A 21,417-nucleotide genomic window follows, 5' to 3' on the forward strand; every position below is an offset into this window, starting at 1 on the left:
ACTAATGAGACATATGGCAGAGAAGAAAAATGCATGGGATACATACAAATTAATGGGTGACATGGAAGCCTATGATAGATATAAGTTGGTCTGTAACCAAGTCACAAAGGAGATTAGGCAGGCAAAGGCAGATTATGAGAAATCCTTGGCAAAGGATGCAAAGAAAAACAGAAAAGAGTTCTTTACCTATTTAAACTCAAGAAGGAAAGGGATGAATCAGATTGGTCCACTGGATGTTGATGGTTCAACAGTTGAGAATCCTGCTCAGGTGACTAACAATCTAAACAAGTATTTTGCATCTACATTCACACATGAGGAGTTATTCAGGAAGGGGAATGTCGTAGGTGAAATAAACAATGGCAGTGAGCTAGATGATTTTCTAATAACTGAGAGGAAAGTGGAGGAGAAATTGTTGAGGATAAACATAAAAAAGGCACCCGGGGTGGATGGGATCTATCCAGTTATATTAAAGGAGGCAGCAAAGGAAGTAAGCAAACCCCTAGCCATAATTATGAGAGCTTCCTTGGACTCAGGGGAGGTACCCGTAGACTGGAGATGTGCAAATGTAACCCCAATTCACAAAGGAGGATCAAAGGCTGACACAAGTAATTATAGACATGTTAGTTTAACTTCGGTTGCAGGAAAATTAATGGAGGCACTGGTTAAAGAAGCACTGCAGGATCATCTAGACAAGAATTCAGTTATAGCTCAGACACAGCATGGTTTTGTTAAGGGCAGGTCTTGTCTGACCAATTTGATTGGATACTATGATGTAGTCACAAAAGAACTGGATGCAGGGAATAACTTTGATATTATATATTTGGATCTTAGAAAGGCTTTTGATACTGTTGCGCATGGAAGACTGCTGCACAAATTGGAGCAGTGTGGAATTGGAGGCAAATTGCTACTATGGATAAAGGGATGGTTGAGTGGCAGAAGACAGAGAGTGGTAATCAATGGACACTGCTCAACGTGGACTAATGTTATTAGTGGAGTTCCTCAGGGTTCAGTGTTGGGTCCATTGTTGTTTTCTGTATTTATAAATGATATTGATGATGGTATATCAAGCTTAATGTCCAGGTTTGCAGACGATAGAAAGGTTGGCAGGGTTGTTAAGGACACTACTGATGCTATGCTGCTGCAACAGGATCTGGAAAGGTTGAGCAGATGGGCTGAGAGATGGCAAATGAAGTTTAACATTGACAAATGTAAAGTACTACATATGGGAAACAGTAACCCCAGATCAACGTATCAACTCTGTGGTACTACGCTGACAGTGGTAGAGAATGAAAAGGACCTGGGGGTAATTGTGCAGGCAGATATGAAGTTCTCTGAGCAGTGCAGACGAGCTGCAAGAGTAGCTCATGGTGTCTTGTCAATGATATACAGGAATTTTTCTAGCAGGGATAGGGATGTGATTATTCCATTGTTTAAGGCAATGGTGAGGCCACACCTAGAGTACTGTATACAGGCCTGGAGGCCTCATTTCAAGAAGGATGTAGAGCTGCTGGAACAAGTACAGAGAAGGGCAACAAGATTAGTGAATGGAACAAAGCGGTGCTCTTACGAAGAAAGGCTTAAGTTCTGCGAATTACAGTGTCTGGAGACTAGGCACATATGGGAAACAGCAACTCCAGAGCAACGTATCAACTCTGTGGTACTACACTGACGGTGGTAGAGAATGAAAGGGACCTGGGGGTGGTTGTGCAGGCAGATATGAAGTTCTCTGAGCAGTGCAGACGGGCTGCAAGAGTAGCTCATGGTGTATTGTCAATGATATATAGGAATTTTTCTAGCAGGGATAAGGAGGTGATTATTCCCTTGTATAAGGCAATGGTCAGGCTACACCTAGAGTACTGTATACAGGCCTGGAGGTCTCATTTCATGAAGGATGTAGAGCTGCTGGGACGAATACAGAGAAGGGCAACAAGATTAGTGAATGGAACAAAGGGGTGCTCTTACGAAGAAAGGCTTAAGTTTTGCAAATTACAGTGTCTGGAGACTAGGCACCAGCGAGGTGATCTGATAGAGGTGTACAAAGCCTTGAATGGTTTGAGCATGCTCAATGCTGATGGGATTCTTCCTCTTGCTTAGAATAATCACCTGAGAGGGCATAAATTCAAATTGAGGAAAGACAGATGTACGATAGATGTGCGGAAATTTACCTTTAGCCAGCGGGTGGTTGGTAGGTGGAACAGACTTCCATCCCTTATCGTGGAAGTTGATAGCCTAAATAAGTTTAAGGCTCAGCTGGACAGGTATTTCGAACGAACAGAGGGGTGAAGTGGAAGTGGTTATTTTTTATTTATTTATTTTACTTTATTTTTTTTTGGCTGATGCTGCATAAGCTTGCTTTCTTGCATCAAATGCCTCTACTAATGCTAATGCTAAGTGCGCTCAAGAAATCGGTATATATAATAACCTGATGATGTTGGTAGGCTGTTATGATTGTGACTTCGAGCTGTCTGTATACACAGGCAAGAAATCACAAAATCACAATGTTCAGCTTGGTCTTGTCAATAAAGCTGAAGGTAGGCAGCAGGTGGTGTATCTGATTTAATCCAGTTTTTAAAGGGGAAGTCACATTCTGAAGTTAGAGCAAGGCAGTGTGGAAGGGGCTGCTTTTGTGACCGAGCAACATTGTCTACTATTATATTAAGCTCTCTGAGCAGCTCTTGAACGCTAATACTAAGTTGATGGTTGGCAGTCCGACGTGTTATAAATATTTACCCATCATGGTTCAAAAGTGGATGTAACAACATGGGGTGGTGTGGTAGGCAGTTCAGCTTAAATGCATACTGTAGAGAAAACTGTTTTCATCAAAGTGACAGAGGTGGTTCATTTGCTTTGACATACAGACTTTGGACAGGTGGTGTTCTGAAACCCCAGTAGCAATACAAATGGCCTGATGGTGAATGGGGTAAAACCAATGAAGTGCACTATTTCTGGCAGAAGAATATACTTGAGACCCATAATCTAATTTTGAGTGTACAGGCACTCCCTGGCTTACAAATTTCTGACTTACGGAAATTTGACTTTACGTAAGTTTTTACCAGCCAGCACAAACTTAAAAAAAATCATGGAAGCGTATTTCGCATCCCGTAGGAATAAATGGAGGTATCGTGAAAATATCGTAATGTGAACCCAATAACACATTGTTTTTTTTTTTGGATTCGTTCCAAGACCTCGGAAGTTGAAATTTTCGCTATATAACTAAGTTATTTATCTCTCTAAAAGGTAATTTTTATAATGAAAATTCAATACATGAAAATTCACTACGCTTTCAGCGTTATCGTATGTTCCATTATAAGAATCAATTTTGAATGCCTTTGTGATATTTTTCTAAGACACATTTCTGGAGGTCACTACCATAAAACAATAAAAACATTTGCATTTTTCCGGTTTATTGGGCTTGTTCAGATTACGAACCTAAGGGGGCATAAATTCAAATTAAGAAAAGACAGATGTAGACTAGATGTGTGGAAATTTGCCTTTAGCCAGCGGGTGGTTAATTGCTGGAACAAACTTCCATCTGTCGTCGTGGAAGTTGATAGGTTGAATAAATTTAAGGAGGAACTGGACAGGCATTTGGAGGGAATGGTGTGATTTTTTTTTGGCTGATGCTGCATAAGCTCATACACTTGCTTTCTTGCATCACATGCCACTACTACTACTACATAAATAAATTTCGAGAATCTTCTCTTCATTCCTATTTACTTATTACAATGGTGAAGGGAAAGGGACCAACGGAAAGTGCAAGTGCTAGCAGTGCTAGGAAACTAAACAAAATTGATTTAGAAATGAAGATGATTAATTAAGAAGTACAAAGCACAACAAAGTTTGTCATCTATTGTGTGGTCTCGCTGCTTCAACAGTGAATACTAATTTAAGGCACAGTGCACGTATAAAAGAACATGTTAAAGGATCAATTCATTTAAGATGCACAAAACAATGTTCAGGTGCTATATCGAAGATGGAAAAGCTATTAATAATATGGATGGAAAATCAGATTCAGAAGCAAGTGCCCCGAGTCCAATGGCCATTCAAGCAAAAGCAAGAAGTACTTATGAAGATATTAAGGATAAGTACGTGGAACCCCAAGCCAAGTTCGTGGCAAGCAATGGGTGGTTTAATAGGTTCGAGCATCGTGCTGGTTTTCAAAACATTAAAGTATGCAATGAAGTTGCCAGTGCCGATTTTGCAGCTGCAGATAAATTTTGTGATGTGCTGGAAAAAATCCATTCTAAATCTCCACAGCCCTCAACTTCCACAGTGGCGTGCTTATCAGCTGGAGAGTTAATTCTGGCAACGATGCTCGAAAGGTAAAACTTGCTGATGTTATGGCTGTCTACTCTCTTTGTGTAATTTTATAATTTTGAAATTTTTGTAAACTTTTGTAATTTTTCTTGCACACGAGATAAAAAAATTCTATTTACATGTTCATCAAACATTTCTTTTTTGCTTTAATCAAATTCAGTGTGTATAGTTGCGAGTGCTGCATAAGCATTAAGGGAAATTCTGACTTATGTAAAATTCAACTTACATAGAGTTCCACGGAATGCAAACCTTACGTAAGTAGGGGAGTGGCTGTACAAGTGCATGGTACAGATGGAGTAAAGTGCATCCGTCTATGCCCCAAGAAGTAGAAGCGAGAGCACGGAAAATGTTATGTCCACTTATGTACGGCTGATGAAAGTGTTGGAGGAATATCAGCTTTTTGTCAAATATCAGTCTCAAGAATTTTGTTTCTGCTACTACTGGAACGGTTCTTTATCCAAGTCTTAATTCATGTTTGGAGTGAAGGCTATGCTTACTACAAAAATGGATGCAAACGTTTTTCTCCGGTAAGAACCTAAAATCGTTAGTCATGGACCTGGAGTTAAAACAGTCAGTGAGTCGTTTCAGTTGTCTCTCAATAACCCTCATGTTGCATGATTGATTAAATATGCTGAAGTTAACGACATAGTCACCAAGCAACCTTGTCTACCATTATGTTAAGCTCTCTGAGCAACTCTTGGACATGAATACAGAATGGACAGTTGGCATCATGACTCCCATCAGTTCTGCTGGGAGTCATCGTGGAGCAAGTAAATACACGGGCTGTGTTAGGGTAACTAAAAGTAAGAACAGGTGTATGTACACCAATGTTAGGTGTAGAGTAAATAAATTTGATGAATTTGAAGTGTTGGTCAAGTCATCAAAGGGATATTATTGGGATATCAGAGACATGGTGCCACACGGATATAAGAAATATAAAATTGGAATTTGGGGAGTACAATGTGTACAAAGGACAGACAGGATAAGAAGGGAGGTGGGGTTATGCTGTCAGTCAGGAAACAAATAAAATCTAAGGCAATGCATCCAGTTGATATGGGTGGCCATTGCAATATTGAGTAAGTTTGGTGTGACATAAGCACTAGGAAAGCAAAAATGAGAGTAGGAGTGTGTCACAGGCTTGATGAGTACAATGAAAAACTGTATAGAGAAATAGAGTGGGCCAGTAAATCAGAATGTCTTATAATGGGGGATCTTAACTTCCCAGATAGTGACTGGAACTTGTGGGTTGGTCACTCACACACTAGCCAGATTTTTGTGGATTAGGTAAAGGAACCACTGAGTGGCAGTGATCACAGTGTACTGATGCGGAATTTACTTAAAGATATTACTACCATCAGGGGTAAAGAGAAGGATTTTTGCTTTTGTAAAGGTGACTACAGTGGTCTCAGACAGTTTTTAAATTCTATACATTGGGACAAACTGATGATGTTACCAACAGCAAATTCTAAATGGGAAGCATTCAAAGAATTAATCTTGGAGGCAACTAGGCTTTTCAGAGCAACTAAGAAATACTGTTCAAGATTTAGGCCTAAATGGATGTCAGATGAACTAATGAGACTCGTGGCAAAGAAGAAAAATGCATGGGATGTATATATGAGGAGCAGTACGAAAGAAATGCCTCCTATTTTTTCCTCAGAAAATTTAATTCCTAAAATTATGCCTTTTACATCAATTAATCATCAATAATTAATAAACACTTATTTTTCCATAAAATTACTATCATTTTCTATGCACTTCTGCCATCCCTGAATAAGACACTGTATAACAATCCTGTAAAAGTCCGTACTCTTACTCTGGAGGGTTTCGCAATCACTGTACCTGAGCTGGTCATCGTCCCCAAAATGGGTTCCACGAAGTGCATCCTTCAGTGGGCTGAAGAGGTGGTAGTCAGAAGGTTCAAAATCTTGGCTATGAGACGGGTGAGTTAGAACAGTGCACAGCAGTTTTGCAATGGGCTCCACTGTGTACAGAGGTGTAGGGTCGTGCGTTGTAATGGAGAAGTAGAACCTCAATAAGGTTTTTGTCTGGTCAAACTCTATGGATGCAGGTGTTCAACTTTTTAAACATTTCCACACATTTATATGAGTTGATTGTGGTGCCACGCTCCAAGAAGTCCACAGGCAAGACCCCATCTTTGTCCCAAAACACTGCACCCATGACTTTACGAACAGAAAGCTGTCTTTTGAACTTCTTGCAGTGCTGAAGAAGTCCTGAACAGATGACTTTCCGGGATTCTTTGTGCTTATATCAGTATTTTGAGGACTCACTGAATGCAAACCTTGTTGTAGCCTAGTTCCTTTATGATGGTTATCACAGCAGGTTATCCTGCATTGCACAATTCGCAATGCACATTCCTCTTTGATCAGTGCATCGATCCAGCTCTTGTCTGTTGCCACTGATATTACTGGCTGGCTGCTTTGGAGATTGCCAACAATGTCACTTTCCACACTCTTAAAGTGTCTTACCCAACATCTAACTGTACTCACATTTACAGTATTGTCACCAAAACATTTTTTAAGCCTTGTATGGATTTCGATAGGCATCACTACTTTTTTGGTAAGAAATTCAATCACCACTCTTTACTTGATAGGTATATCAGTAATGCCACCATTTTGAACTATCCGTGTGCTGCACTCACAAGACCGATCACAGCGGCACTCAGCATGGTGAAACTAGACACCACTAGTGACCACTTAGTGACAGGCGAAATGAACTACTGCACAACATTTGAAAGCAAAAAATTAGGAGGCATTACATCCATACTAGTTCTTGCAAGTTATCTGACAACACAGAAGCCTATGGTAGATATAAGCTAGTCTGTAATCAAGTCACAAAGGAGGTTAGGCAAGTGAATGCAGATTACAAGAAATCTTTGGCAAAGGATGCAAAGACTTCTTTACTTATATAAACTCTAGAAGGTAGGTAATGAATTAGATTGGTCTGCTCGATATTGATGGTTCGACTGTTGATGATCCTGCACATATAGCTGACATAGTGAATGAGTATTTTATATCTACATTCACACATGAGATGAGGAATTCTGTAGGAAAGTGGGGGCCAGAAGTTATCAAACTCTGAGAGCAAAGTGGAGGAAAAATTGTTGACGTTAAACATAAGAAAGGCACATGGGATGAATGGGATCTATCCAGTAATATTAAGGGAGGCAACAAAGGAAGTAAGCAAATCCTTAGCCATAATTATGAGAGCCTTTATTGAATTCAGGGAGGTCCTCACGGACTAGAGAAGTGCAAATTTTTCCCTAAAACACAAAGAGGGGATCAAAGGGTAACATGAGTAATTCAGACTTGTTAGTTTAACATCTGTTCTGGGGGAAAATAATGGAGTCACTGGCTAAAGTAGCACTGTGGGATCAACTAGACAAGACTGTAGTAATAATTCAGGCACAGCATGGGTTTATTAAGGGTAAGTCTTTTCTGACCAATTTGATTGGATATTATGATGTAGTCAAAAAGGAACTGGATGCAAAAAATAATTTTTATATCATATACTTGGATTTCAGGAAAGCTTTTGATACTGTTGCTACAATGGATAAAGGGATGGTCGGTCGAGTGGGAAAAGACAGAGTAGTCATCAACGGACACTGCTCTTCGTGGCCTAATGTCATTAGTGGAGTCCTCCAGGGTTGGGCTCATTATTGTTTTGTATATTTAACAATGATGTTGATGAAGATATATCGGGCTTAATGCTGAAGTTCGCGAATGATACAAAGGTCAACAAGGTTGTTAATGACAGTATACTACTGCAACAGGATCGAGAAAAGTTTAGCAGATAGGCTGAGAATTGGCAACAGAAGTTTAACATTGACAAATGCAAAGTACTGCATATGGGTAGGTGTAAACCCCAGAGATATGTACCAACTGTGTGGTACTACACTCAGGATAATGGAGAATGAAAAAGCCCTGGAGGTAACTGTGCAGTCAGATATGAACTTTTCAGAGCAGTGCAGACACACTGACAGAACACCTCATGGGTTCTTATTAATGATATACAGGAATTTTGCTAGCAGTGATAAGGAGGTGATTATACCTCTGTGTAAAGCAGTGGTCCGGCCACACCTTGAGTACTGCACACTGGTTCAACAGCCTCATTTTAGGAAGGATGTAGAGTTGCTAGAACGAGTTGAGCGAGTACGGAGTGGTGAGGTGAATGAAGGGGTTCTCTTACCAAAAAAGGCTTAAGTTCTGCAAATTGCAGTATCTGGAAACTATGCACTTGCGAGGTGATCTGATTGAAGTATACACGGCCTTGAATGGTTTGAGCAGCAGGCTCAATGCTGATGGGATTCTTTCTCTTGTTCAGATTACGAACCCAAGGGGACATAAATTCAAACTGAGGAAAGACAGTTGTAGAATAGATGTGCAGAAATTTGCCTTTAGCCAGTGGGTAGTTGATTGTTGGAACAAACTTCCATCTGTCATTGTGGAAGTTGATAGTTTAAATAAATTCAATTAAGGAGTTTACTTTAATGGAATAAAGCGTACAACTTAAGACAGATCCTTGCAATACCCCTCCTCTTGGCAAAAGGTCAGCAAAAGGTGGATCCTACTCAAACTTGGAAAAACAGTGAGATAAAGTTTTTTAATAGAAATGGAAAGGTAACCTCTTAGACTGAGGTTATAAAGGTATTTTAAAATACCAAATCTCAAAGTTGTGTTGTATGTTTTTTCCATATCAAAGGAGATGGACACCAAGTGTTCTCTTTTTAGGAAACATCTTGAATATATGTTTCTAGTCTAATTGAGCATTCCAAAGTGGACCTGTTTGTTCAGAAACCATACTGATAGCAATTCGATTCTAAGTATCATAAGAAACAAACACTGACCATTCTCTCCAATATTTTGGCACAAACAGCTAGTCATAGCAATAGGACGATAGTTTTTCAGAGATTTAGGATTCTTCAGCATTAGCACATTAGTTGAAGTATATGATGCAAGAAAGCAAGCTTATACAGCATCTACCAAAAAAAGGAAAACCCTTCCCCATTTCATCCATCCAGTCACTCCAAATGTTTGTTTAGTTCAGCCTTATATTTATTTAAGCTATCAACTTCCACAACAACAACAGATGAAAGTTTGTTCCAGCAATCAACCACCTGCTGGTTAAAGACAAATTTCCACACATCTATTTAAAACCGTCTTTCCTCAATTTGAATTTATGCCCCCTTGTGCATAATCTGAGCAAGAGGAAGAATCCCATCAGCACTGAGCTTGCTTAATGCTGATGGTATTCTTCCACTTTGCTCAATTCTGATGGGATACTGAGCAACCCTTTGTGCCCCTCACTAATCTCACTGCCCTCCTCTGTACTCTTTCCAGCAGCTCTACATCCTTCCTAAAATGAGGCCTCCAGACCTGTATGCAGTACTCAAGGTGTGGCATGACTATTGCCTTATACAAAGGGATAATCACCTCCTTAACCCAGCTAGCAAAATTCCTGTATATCATTGACAAGGCCCCCCCCCATGAGCTGCTCTTGCAGTCTGTCTGCACTGCTCAGAAAACTTCACATCTGATTGCACAATTATCCTCAGGTCCTTTTCATACTCCACTACCCTGAGTGTAGTACTATCCAGTTGATACATTACTCTGGGGTTACTGCTACCCATATGCAGTACTTTGCATTTGTCAATGTGCAGTACTTTGCATTTGTCAAATAAACTTCAGTTGCCACCTCTCAGCCCATCTGACCAACTTTTCTAGATTCTGTTGCAGTAGTGTGTTTGTATACTGGTTTATATACCAGCATTTGTTCAGCATATAGGTCAACTGGAGTCTTTCAATAAAACAAGTTCCCTTGTGCTGAACTTCTGTGGCCAAAAATCTGAATCTTAGATTTGAAATCGTGAAGATTTATTAGTGATATTTTTCAGTAATGAAGCTTTGAGGCCAGTTTCTAGATCTGGTGATCTGCTCTGCCTTTATATGACCGAAGGTGACAGAGAGAATGACAGATATATGCTTAAATATGTTTGACACCTTTCTAAAACCTGAAAAAACTCAAACAACCTAAGATACAAATTGTAAATTTTACTATATATTTTGTATTGTTTGAGTTGTTCAGTCATATTTGAGCATGTTTGTTGTTTATGTGTCATTATTAGTGGTATAAGGGCTCCAGTGATCAGTCTGCTTTCAACAAACAGGTCATTACAGAATTATGGCCATTTGAGTATTCACATTAGCTGATGTCTCCCAGTGAAGTAGTACTGTGGTTCCCCCAAACTTTTGTTTTTTTCTTATTTTATTGCATTCTTATTATTTTTCTTTTAGTAGGGTGTCAGTATTTTCTTTTGCAATTTGTGAATGGGTATAGTTTGCTCATGTTATTCCAAACTCCAGTTGCAGCTTATTCATGCAGGATTTTATGTTGCTGAACATTCTATGTGAGTTTTGGCTCTTGCTGATTAATTTTATTTTCTTCTTTCATATTTTCTGATTCTGTTTATGTTTATTTAATAACAGCTTGGATGATGGTAGTGGTAGCACAACTTGTTACAATTAGCAGCAGTTCTGCATGTAGTATAAAAAGTATTAATTTGATTAATCATTACTTGGTCTCCCTATCTATTCCCCTAAGTTTGATGAGTAATAAAGCAGTTGGAAAACTGCTGCTGATCACCACCCCATGTGAGAACATGGGGTGGTGATCAGCAGCAGTTCCAAGATGTCTTAAAATGGAGGGCTAAAGCAGCTAAAGGGAAGAACTAAAGCAGTGTTTGGAGAATTGTTAAACTTTAAAAATCAGTAAAAAAAAAAAAAAAACATATAATTTTGATCGTTGGGGAGAGAGTCCATAGCAGTTTAGCCCATATAGGAATCGCCAATGGAGTAATAAAGGATTCTTTTTTGGGAAAATAAATTCAGCCGCTCACTTTCTAAAACTTAAAATGTACAATATGAGGGAATCTTATGGTTTTATCTCGTTGCCTTCTTCAAACGAACACCTCTGAATGTCTGAACGTTAGAGAGTCTTAAAAAGAGTGCCTTCTGTTTTATATTGTAAAAATTTTAAATAAACGGATAGCAATTTATAACTGAATCCCATAGTACATGATGCTTAAGTTCTTCTAATTTTCATTTGGATCTTATTCTTTATAGTAAAATAGCAAATCAAGTTAGATATGGTTGGCAATATTTTAACAATGTGATTTTTGAAATAAAGTTTTATATCACAGAGAAACTATATAAACAATAAAGTTAGAAAAATAAATAATATATAACCTTGAATGCTGACTAGATGATGAACTTGCTCTCACACCAGGTTTTGCTGATTGCTGCTGGATTTGCAACTCAACTGCAAACTGAAGTTCTGCCAGCTAATTTTAAAAAAAGCATTATTGATTTCATTATGTAAAATATAGCCTATTAAAACATAAATATAAATCTCTTGTGCAAATTTCTGTTTAATAGCAGATATAATGATAATGCATGCTTCTTTGAAAAATTAAAACTTTTTTTTTTTTTTGTCAAACTTTGTCTGGGGCAAGTGGGGGGAACTGACAAATGAGGAGTGTACCAATCTGAATTTTTAAGAATTTTAATTAATGTAATTAATGCAGAAATGAATGCAAGAATAAATTCAAACATTTTGCTTTAAAAAAACCTAAAAAAAAAATTAAATGGATTTTGTGTTAAATAATATTTGTATGTATCAATTTATTTTTATGGTATTTAATAAAGAAAACAAATTAATGAAATCTGAAGTGTAGGTTTAATGGATAGCTAACAGAAAGGCAGTGGGGACATTACAACTAAGAAAAGTTAACACCTGTCAGGTAGGAGTAAACAATACTTCACCTTTTCACCATTTGCCATGCCATATTCCAGTAATGCTTCACAGAAGTACTTCCCCATTACTTCAAAGTCAGCTGTTGTAAAATGGAAACCTGCTAGCTTTCCTTGGGTACATCCACCAAGAGATATCTGAAGAAATAAAAAAAATAACAATAGTTAACCTTTTTACAGTATATTTTGGGTTAGCATATTTTTTCTTGTTGTTTCATGAAGTTTGGAAAGTCATAACCATAAGCTTCTTATATCTCACAGACAGATCATTCTGAATTACTCTCATGAATTATTTCTAAGTTAGTTTTGAATGAAAACACTTTGGAAAAACATCTTTATCATTTTGAAACAAAGATATCTCTGTTGAAAACTTGATGAAAATAATTTTATTTGCTAGCTACTTATAGTGCTAACATAATGGAAAATGATTCATCATAACATGATGAATCAGAATTTCAGATGCAAACATGGCCCTCAACCTTACTCTGGATGAAAGAGATCATGCAAAGTTCGGTTGCACTGACTCTGAGAGGTCCAAATCCATAAAAGAACAAACAGACAGAACAAAATTTATATTGAATATTAAAAGCAGCTTCAACTTTAGGTTTAAAAAAGTTTTGCAGAACATATCATCTGCTCTCTTGCTCTATGTTCGTACCCCACATAATTCTTTCATAAAAGTCATATTTAAACAAAGTTCTATAATAAATTCACACAATGAGAAGAACAGATTATTATTATTATTATTAGCCATATGGTGCAAGGAAGCCTGAGGCTTATGCTGCACCAGCCAAATTCCTAAGTTACCGTGAGAGAGAGAGAGAGAGAGAGAGAGAGAGAGAGAGAGAGAGAGAGAGAGAGAGAGAGAGAGAGAGAGAGCATGCAAGCATCAGAAGTACAAAGGAATCACCAAGAAAGAGAAGAATGATGATATCCAGCTCAGGACCCTGGGTGTGCCCAGCCCATACTCACCAGATGTGAGCCCCTGGGGTTAAATGATGATATATACAGAGTGAGTCAAAATTATGCATAAACACTTTAAATTAAGAAAGAATGGTTGCAGGAAGTGTAAAAATTTTTCTTTCAGCAAAGTGAAATTCATTGTTGGAACAAACATCCATCTGATGTTGCTGTATAAGTTTAAGGAAGGATTAGAGAAACATATTTGAGGAATGGAGAGATGATTTGGGAAGGCATTTGCCACTATGAATACTAAATGGCCAGGCCATATTTTGTAGACAGAATGAGCAATTTAAATAAAAAGTTATTCAATTTAAAGTGAAAGTAAAGAATAAAATAAAATAAATAACTTTTTATTATGTTACAGATTAATTGGTGAACCTTAAGAGAACACTGCCAATTGATACACTATTTCATAATACAACCTTTGTTAATAACATCACATTCTAGAACTTCTGCCAGTCTCTTGATCACATGCCTTATTTCTCTCAATAATCAGAATGTCAAGGCAAGAAAGAGAAGGGAGATGATGTAATAAGAAATTGACTCTTGATTGTCCAATCAGAGGAACCTAGTAACACCACCCACTAAAAGGTCTCTTGTAATTATATACATAGATTTTAATCCACCAAACCCCTAAATTAAAAATTAAAAAAAAAAAAAAAAAAAAAAAAAAGAAAGAAAAAATGAAGAGAAAAAAAAATTATATATATAAATATTTCATAAATTTATATTCTGTTGCCAAATAGATGCATCTTTAATGTATCTGTATCCCTTCCTATATTTTAGTTTATCTGTTTTTATAAATTATCTTTAGATACAGAGCTTCTTTTACTTTTCTTTTGATTAAATCCTCTGGCAGAATTATTTTGAAAGTTTTTGCACTAAAAACATGGGAGAATTCATAAGCATATTCTATTACCTCTGGATTTATTAAATTTTCCTTATTCTACATGTTTACAATTTTTAGCAATTGTTGTTTCAAATAACCTTCCTGTCTCACCAACATATATTTTCCCACTTTGATTTTTTATATTTATTTATTTTTTTTTTTAGCGTTTCTCACCAACCATTGAAGTAAAAACGAAAACCAAAATCTTGATAACTTTGTATTTAAATTTACAATAGATTTACAGTAGATCAAACAAAACAAGTATAATTAAATTTACAGTGGATATACAAATAAAATACTGATAATAAAATACTAAATTAAAATACAATAAACTAGATTAAAAGCGCTAAAATAACTGAAAACAAGTATAATTACATTTACAGTGAATATACAAATAAAATGATAAAATACTGATAATAAAATACTGAATTAACAATAAAATATACTAGATTAAAAGCTTTAAAATAACTGTAGCTTTCGAAGGCTTCTGCCTTCTTCCTCAACAGTACACTTCTGTTCCGCGGTGCCTCTTTAAATACCAGCAGGTTCACGGTACATCTCACATGATTCTATAGCATGTATACTGTTCCCATGCGTGTTGGAACCGGAAGTGGCTCAGGAGCGCTCCAGGCAGAAACGTTCATCCCCCTTCCAAGGATTACCGCCTCAAAGAGGGGATGAATAAGTATACCCCTGTCTCTATTTATATTATTCTCAATAGAACTAATTCGTAGGCTCTCGAGCCACTTGCGGTCCCAAAACCTATGCGCCCGATCCGTGATGACTGCTTCATCTGGGGAAATCTGATGCTGCTTCTCCCAAAAATGTTCTGCTACAGCGGATTTACCATAATCCGCATTTCTTATCACGTTTGTGTGCTCCCCCAGACGATCCTTGAGGTGCCGTTTCATTTAGCCCACATAACATTCCCCACACTCCGGGCACTTGATGCTATATACGACCCCACTTGTATTTTTGTTTAAGATGGGGTCTTTCACCTGTGACATGACCGTGTGCAGCTTCCGACCTGGGAGCTGCACACAGCGCATCTGGTAATTCCTTAGTATACGAGCTATACGCTTGGTTAAACCCGGATAGTAAGGAATGTATGCGGTAGCTATCGGCGTGAAGGACTCACCTCTCCTCTGATATTTCTCTATGATCCTCTGGGGGTAGCCACACTTCAAAAGATCTGCCGTAACACGCTCATACTCTATCTTCCTGTCCTCGTATATTTAATCTAGTATATTTTATTGTATTTTAATTCAGTATTTTATCATTTTATTTGTATATTCACTGTAAATGTAATTATACTTGTTTTCAGTTATTTTAGCACTGTTAATCTAGTTTATTGTATTTTAATTTAGTATTTTATTATTTTATTTGCATATCCACTGTAAATTTAATTATACTTGTTTTGTTTGATCTACTGTAAATCTATTATAAATTTAAATACAAAGTTATCAAGATTTTGGTTTTTGTTTTTATTTCAATGGTTGGTGAGAAACGCTAAAAAATCATAGTATGAATATACCCAACCGCAGAGGCCGATTTGAAGAATATATTTTTCCATACCAGCACATGGTCTTGTATATAATGTGCCTTCTCCCAGTCAGGGGGAAATGGCATCACTTTATATCTTTAGTACAGGTAACCCTCGTATAACACGGTTATTAGGTTCCTATAAAATGTTGTGTTGTGTTGTACGAAACCATTTATACGGGACAAAGAAAAGGTACAAAAAGAGGAATCATGTTCCAAAAGCTAACAAAAATACACCATTCTAGATTTTGTGTATCTTCTGCTCTCTTCAAAATGTCAGTAATCTGGGTTTGTTTGCTTTTGCTTGATAAATCTTGGTGAATTTCATCTTATGGAACTAAGCATTATTGAAGCTCCTTTGGGCTCATTTCATTCAAGAATCTGCATTCAAAAAATAAGATTCTAATTGCTCGGCTAATGTTATGCCTTCCCCTACACTTTTTAGTGTAAAATTTGGAAGTTTATAATTTTCATCTGAGCTATCTTCCTCTGACTTGATTTGGTTTTACCTCCGGTGCCATTTCCACCAAATCTGCTAGGCCGGCCTCTTTTTTTTTTTACCAGTAATTCTTGAAAGTCTTCAGTAATCATATCTCTTTTTATTTTTTTAGGAGCATCAGCGACTAAGGTCATGTTACTCTGTGTATATTGTTTATAAATTGCATGTGTCCTGAAATCAATTTTCTGTTTTGATGGACAAAAAACCATGCTACCCTCACCCGAGCACGACTAACTCATCCACATTGTGAAAAAGACTCACAAAAATCTTCCCTTCATTGACAGGATTTGAAATCAGGCCTTTTCCACCCAGTGTGGGGAGGAGGGTGATTCTATTCTGTGTTTGTTTGTTTGTTTATTTGGTTTTTAGGAGCATTAGCAACTAAGGCCATATTACTCCGATAATATGCGGTGGTCATTCCCTGACCTTTCCGCATCCTCCGTATTTGGTGGTGACTGGCTCGAACCCCGGTCTAATCAAGAAGCGTGTGTTACACACTGCTGCTCCTTCCCACCTGGCTACGGAGGCGCCACAATTTTTCTATTCTGTCAACTGAGCTACCTACAAGGGCTTTAGTAGTCATATCATCAAAACCTTCGCCTACTACCGATGTAGCAGTTCTACTATTGCACCGATTCTGTTTTCTGCCAGTTCGACCATATTTCCTGAATGAACTGACTCTGGCCATAAATTTTTACACATGCATTTAACGTTCACAGTTTTACTTCTTTCAGCAATAAAGCTATGATTCTGATAGAGTCCACAATTGAGAAATTTTTACATTCCTCTATTACTTCAATAGATTTGGAATAAATTTTTTCAAAAATCCATTGTAACGATTTTCTGATGTATGAGTTTTAAAGGTGGATATAATGACTTTATCTAACGACTGAATGAAAGAAGTTGTATTAACCCAGTACAACTGTGGTGGTAGGAACATAACTTCAATGTTTGGATGGCCTGGTGTGCTATCCAATAGTAATAAAACTTTGAAATCTAGATTTTTCAACAAGTACAAGTTCAACAGCACAGAACATAACACAGGAATTTCTGAACAAAATAAAATATAGGCAGTTCCCGGGTTAAGGAGTTTTTTTTTTCAAGTATCACGTATAAACAAAATCGAAAATATGAACATTAATATTCATTTTTTGAAATTAAACATTCATAAATACCACATTCCAAACCACGCGCACAGCTATACAATACAGTGTACCCCGCTTTATGATATTAATCTATTCCAGAGACACCATCGTATCGTGAAAATATCGTAATGTGAACCCAATAACACATTGTTTTTTGGTAATTCATTCCACGACATTGGAAGTTGAAATTTTTGCTATATAACTCTCTAAAAGGTCGTTTTTTTTAGGGTAAATTGTATTAGTTACCAATTCAAATTAAAAATCAAAATTAAAAAGAGACATGTTTCATGGCATTGATGAGGAAGTTATGGGGAATTCTGTCAAAGTTTGCTGATGATTGCAAGGTAGGAAGAGTAGTTAATGACCAGAACATTCCATAATGACTTCGCTTTGTTGTTTCGAAAGCTTTTCAAGTCAAAAAGGAAATAATAATATCAGTTTCAACCAAATGTTTTATGACTATATCATAATAATTAACCATACTAGTGGCAGGACTTCCCCATCTTACAATGCTGTGATCCATTAAGAATACTATTCCTGCTGAGTTGCTCCTGCATCATATCTTTAACTACATGGTGAATGGTCCTACTGAACACAAACTTATCAGTCTACAGTTAGCCACCAACTCTTTTGCAACTCCTTTGTAGACTAAAGAGACAATAACACTTATCCAGTCCAAGGGAATTATCTCAGAGAATAAAGAATAAAGACAATGTTGGCAACATTTGCAATCTGGTCACATGCACTATTTTTAAGGCAACAGGATGTATACTATCCACCCCCTTTGAAGCCACATCTTCTCTCACCCTGAGTAGCTTTTTTTTTGATAGACAGTTCTCCAAGATTATTTTATCACTTATTTTATTGGAATCTGATTCCTTGTTATTGTTTCCCCATGGCTTGAATGAACTTTCAATGAATCTTCTATCTTGATCAATAAAGGGCCTATCTCATTCATTCCCTTTTTCTTTATTTGTATACAAGTAAAACTCCTTATCCCCATCCTTATGACTCTTTCTAGTCTCTTTTTTTTTTTTTTTTTTTCTTCATGCTCACTTTTTGCTTATCTTACCCATCAGTAATTTTGTGTGTGTATATATATATATATATATATATTTTTTTTTTAGGAAAATCACAAACACAAAAATTATAAGAACCCATAATACTTAGTACCATGAATGCGTTGAAGGTTGATACTTGTTGACATCAGACTTCAATTTCAGTGGACTGTAATTTTCAGGAAATGTGTGAAGGGATGTCATTCCAGAAATTGTAAGTCAAAGGAATAAATGAGGAAGAAGAAAAGTTGGTCTGTGAGTTTGAAGTTTGACAGCAAAAGGATCTGAAAGGTCATGGCATGTGTTTCGACTGGTTTGGAAGAGAGGGTAGGAATTACAGAATCCAATTTAGAAGAATCTATTGAAAAGGCATACAGTTCAAACAGAATATCTATGAGACAGAGAGAGAGAAAAGACTTTGTAAGAGATGAATCATTAATTAACCTAACTGCCCTCTTGTGAACAGAATCTAGAAGCCTGAGAAAGGTTGCAGGGCACTGCTTCAGATGGAAAATATTCCAAGGTAGGACAATTTTCAGATTTGTAAAGAGCGAGTAGCTGTTTAGAATAAAAGTAATGCTAAGAGTGAAAGAGAAAACTCAGTTTTTTAGATGAAGAGGAAACAATATTCGTGATGTGCTTATGCCAAGAGAGATTAGAAGTCAGAGTAATCCCCAATAGAGATATGACCTTGTCTAGAAATCATCGATGATAAGCATAAGAGCAGAAGAACACTTTTTGTGAAATATAAGACAGGGTTGAGTTCTAGAAGGATTGAAATTAACTAAGTTATCTTTCCCCACTGCAGAATTACCCAGATATCAGCATTTAAGGAATTGATGGTGGATATTCAGAAGCTGTTTGTGCAGGGTGAGGTTTCACAAACTGAAAGGTAGAATGCAATGTGCCAACATCAGCAAAACTGTGGATAGGATTTCTAGTTAATGGAAGGTGATTAATATACAAGAGGAAAACAGTGGGAGAAAGAATTGAATGTTTGGGGAACACCAGCATTAATAGAGAAGTTAGAAGACAGCAATCTACCATTGCCTGCAGTGAGAAAACCAGATACCCAATCACAAAAACAGTTGGCAATCCATTAACATGAAAGCTTTATTTAGAAGACCTTTATGCCAAACATGATAAAAAGCTTTTGAAATGTCAAGAGCAACTGCTTGAGTTTCACCAAAAACCTTTCAAATTTAATCTGACCATGGATGAACAACATAAGCCAGTATATCACTAGTGGATTGACACTGACAGAATCCATACTGGTGATCACTGATCAGGTCAAAGGTTTCCAGATAGTTTAGGAGTTGATGGTTAATGGATTTCTCCATTACTTTTTAAAGAGTAGAAGTAAGTGCAATGGGACAATAACTGGATGGCAGGGATTTGTCACCCTTTTAGGAACTGGCTGAATATGAGCAAATTTCCAAGCAGAAGGAAAAACACCAGTGGAATAAGAAAGTGCAAAAGTGACAGAGAACAGAGGGAGTACAGAAGGAAAAAAGTTAAGGCTAACAGCTTTGGTGAATGCTTGACTACAATTTGGACAGGAAACAAGGTTTTCTACTCTTAGCCTGTTCAAAATCTAGTTTGGACTGATTAATACCTGCTTTTAATTGTTGAGAACTTTGGTGTAGGCAGAAAATGAACCTGAAGATCTGGATGCAAGAAAATTGTGATATGCAACATTCTTATCATGAACAGCACATTTATTGGAAAACCAAGGTTTAGATAAAGGACGAGATTTTAACATGGAGCACGGCATTAAGAATTTCATTGCTATAAGAATAATTTTGGTGACACAATCTGAGAAAACATGACATTAGAGATTTAGAACAGTAATCCAACTAACAAAAGGAAGAATAGAAATCTTGTGGATCATCCCATTTTATATTCTTGTAATGCCAAACAACACAAGGTTAAGAACAGCCACAAGAAAAAGCTCACTGGAGAAGAAACCATCACCAAGTTCTGACCAGAGATGCCTGGAGGACCACTCACATTGACTTTAACATTTGCAGAGAGGTACGGTGTTTCTGAGCTGTTGGGATTCAATTTATTTCTTGTGAAGCTCTTCATCTACATACTTGTGGTTGACCATAGATTTTAGTTTCAGTTTCACTTTCTTTTCTATCCGATGAGTAGGGTCAGTTTTCAGTTTTTTTTTGTGGGTGTTGGAGTCTTTCAGACATCCTTGGGCTTTATCGATGTAGGTAGCATAATTGCAATCTGGAGCTACAGAACTGAAGAGCTGCAAAAATTTTATGATGTGTTTAACTACATCTGAATATAAAGTTCAAAATTGAAATAGAAGACAATGGCAACTTAGCTTTCCTAGATATTCTAACACAAGAAAACCCACAAATGGAAGTTTAGAAGAAAGCAACAGATACAGGATCATACTGAATTATAAATTGTTTTACTCTCACTCAACTAAAGTTGAAGTATTGAAATCTTTCATCTTAAGAGCATACTGCTGCAATAAAGAAAACCTCCAAGAGGAACTAGAAGCTATAACCAAATTAGCCCCTTACAAATGGATATCAACAGGGACTCACATCTGGTGAGTATAGGCTTGGCACACTCAGGGGCCTGAGCTGGCTATCATCATTCTTCTCTTTCTTGGTGATTTACTTCTACTTTTGACACTTTCTCTCTCTCTCTCTCTCTCTCTCTCTCTCTCTCTCTCTCTCTCTCTCTCTCTCTCTCTCTCTCTCTCTCTCTCTCAGGGTAACTCAGGAATTTTTTTTTGGCTGGTGCAGCATAAGTCTCAGGCTTCCTTGCACCATATAGCTAATAATAATAATCCCCCTTACATATCATTAAGAAAACAATAGAAGACAGCTCCAAGACCTTGAACAAACCTCAACCAAGTAATAGCAAGAGACCCAGTTGAAAGAATAAATGAGGAAGATAAAAAGTTGGTTCTGTGAGTTTGAAATTGGACAGTAAAAAGATGCTGACTGGTTGCAGCACATGTTCTGACTGGTTTGGAACAGAGAGCAGGAATTATAGATGCCAATTCAGAAGAACAGCAGCCATGAAAGTATCTATAGAAAAGGCATGCTGCACAAACAGAATGTCTATGAGACGGAGAGAAGAGAGACTTTGTTAGAGACAGGTCATTAATTAACCTAACTGCCCTCCTTTGAATGGAATCTAGAAGCCT

General features: G+C 37.1%; 1 protein-coding gene across 1 annotated transcript in view; it reads right to left on the reverse strand.

Moving 5' to 3' along the window:
- LOC150077305 (cytosolic carboxypeptidase 2-like) overlaps positions 1-21,417 on the reverse strand; it is a 208,585-nt gene that overhangs the window by 34,028 nt on the left and 153,140 nt on the right. The window contains 1 exon segment of the mRNA XM_090385851.1: positions 12,156-12,281. Coding sequence (XP_090241977.1) covers positions 12,156-12,281 — 126 coding nt within the window.

The sequence above is a fragment of the Mastigoproctus giganteus genome, chromosome 12 (assembly GCF_048544385.1).
Source record: "Mastigoproctus giganteus isolate SK-2022 chromosome 12, ASM4854438v1, whole genome shotgun sequence".
In the NCBI taxonomy this organism is placed as follows: domain Eukaryota; kingdom Metazoa; phylum Arthropoda; class Arachnida; order Uropygi; family Thelyphonidae; genus Mastigoproctus; species Mastigoproctus giganteus.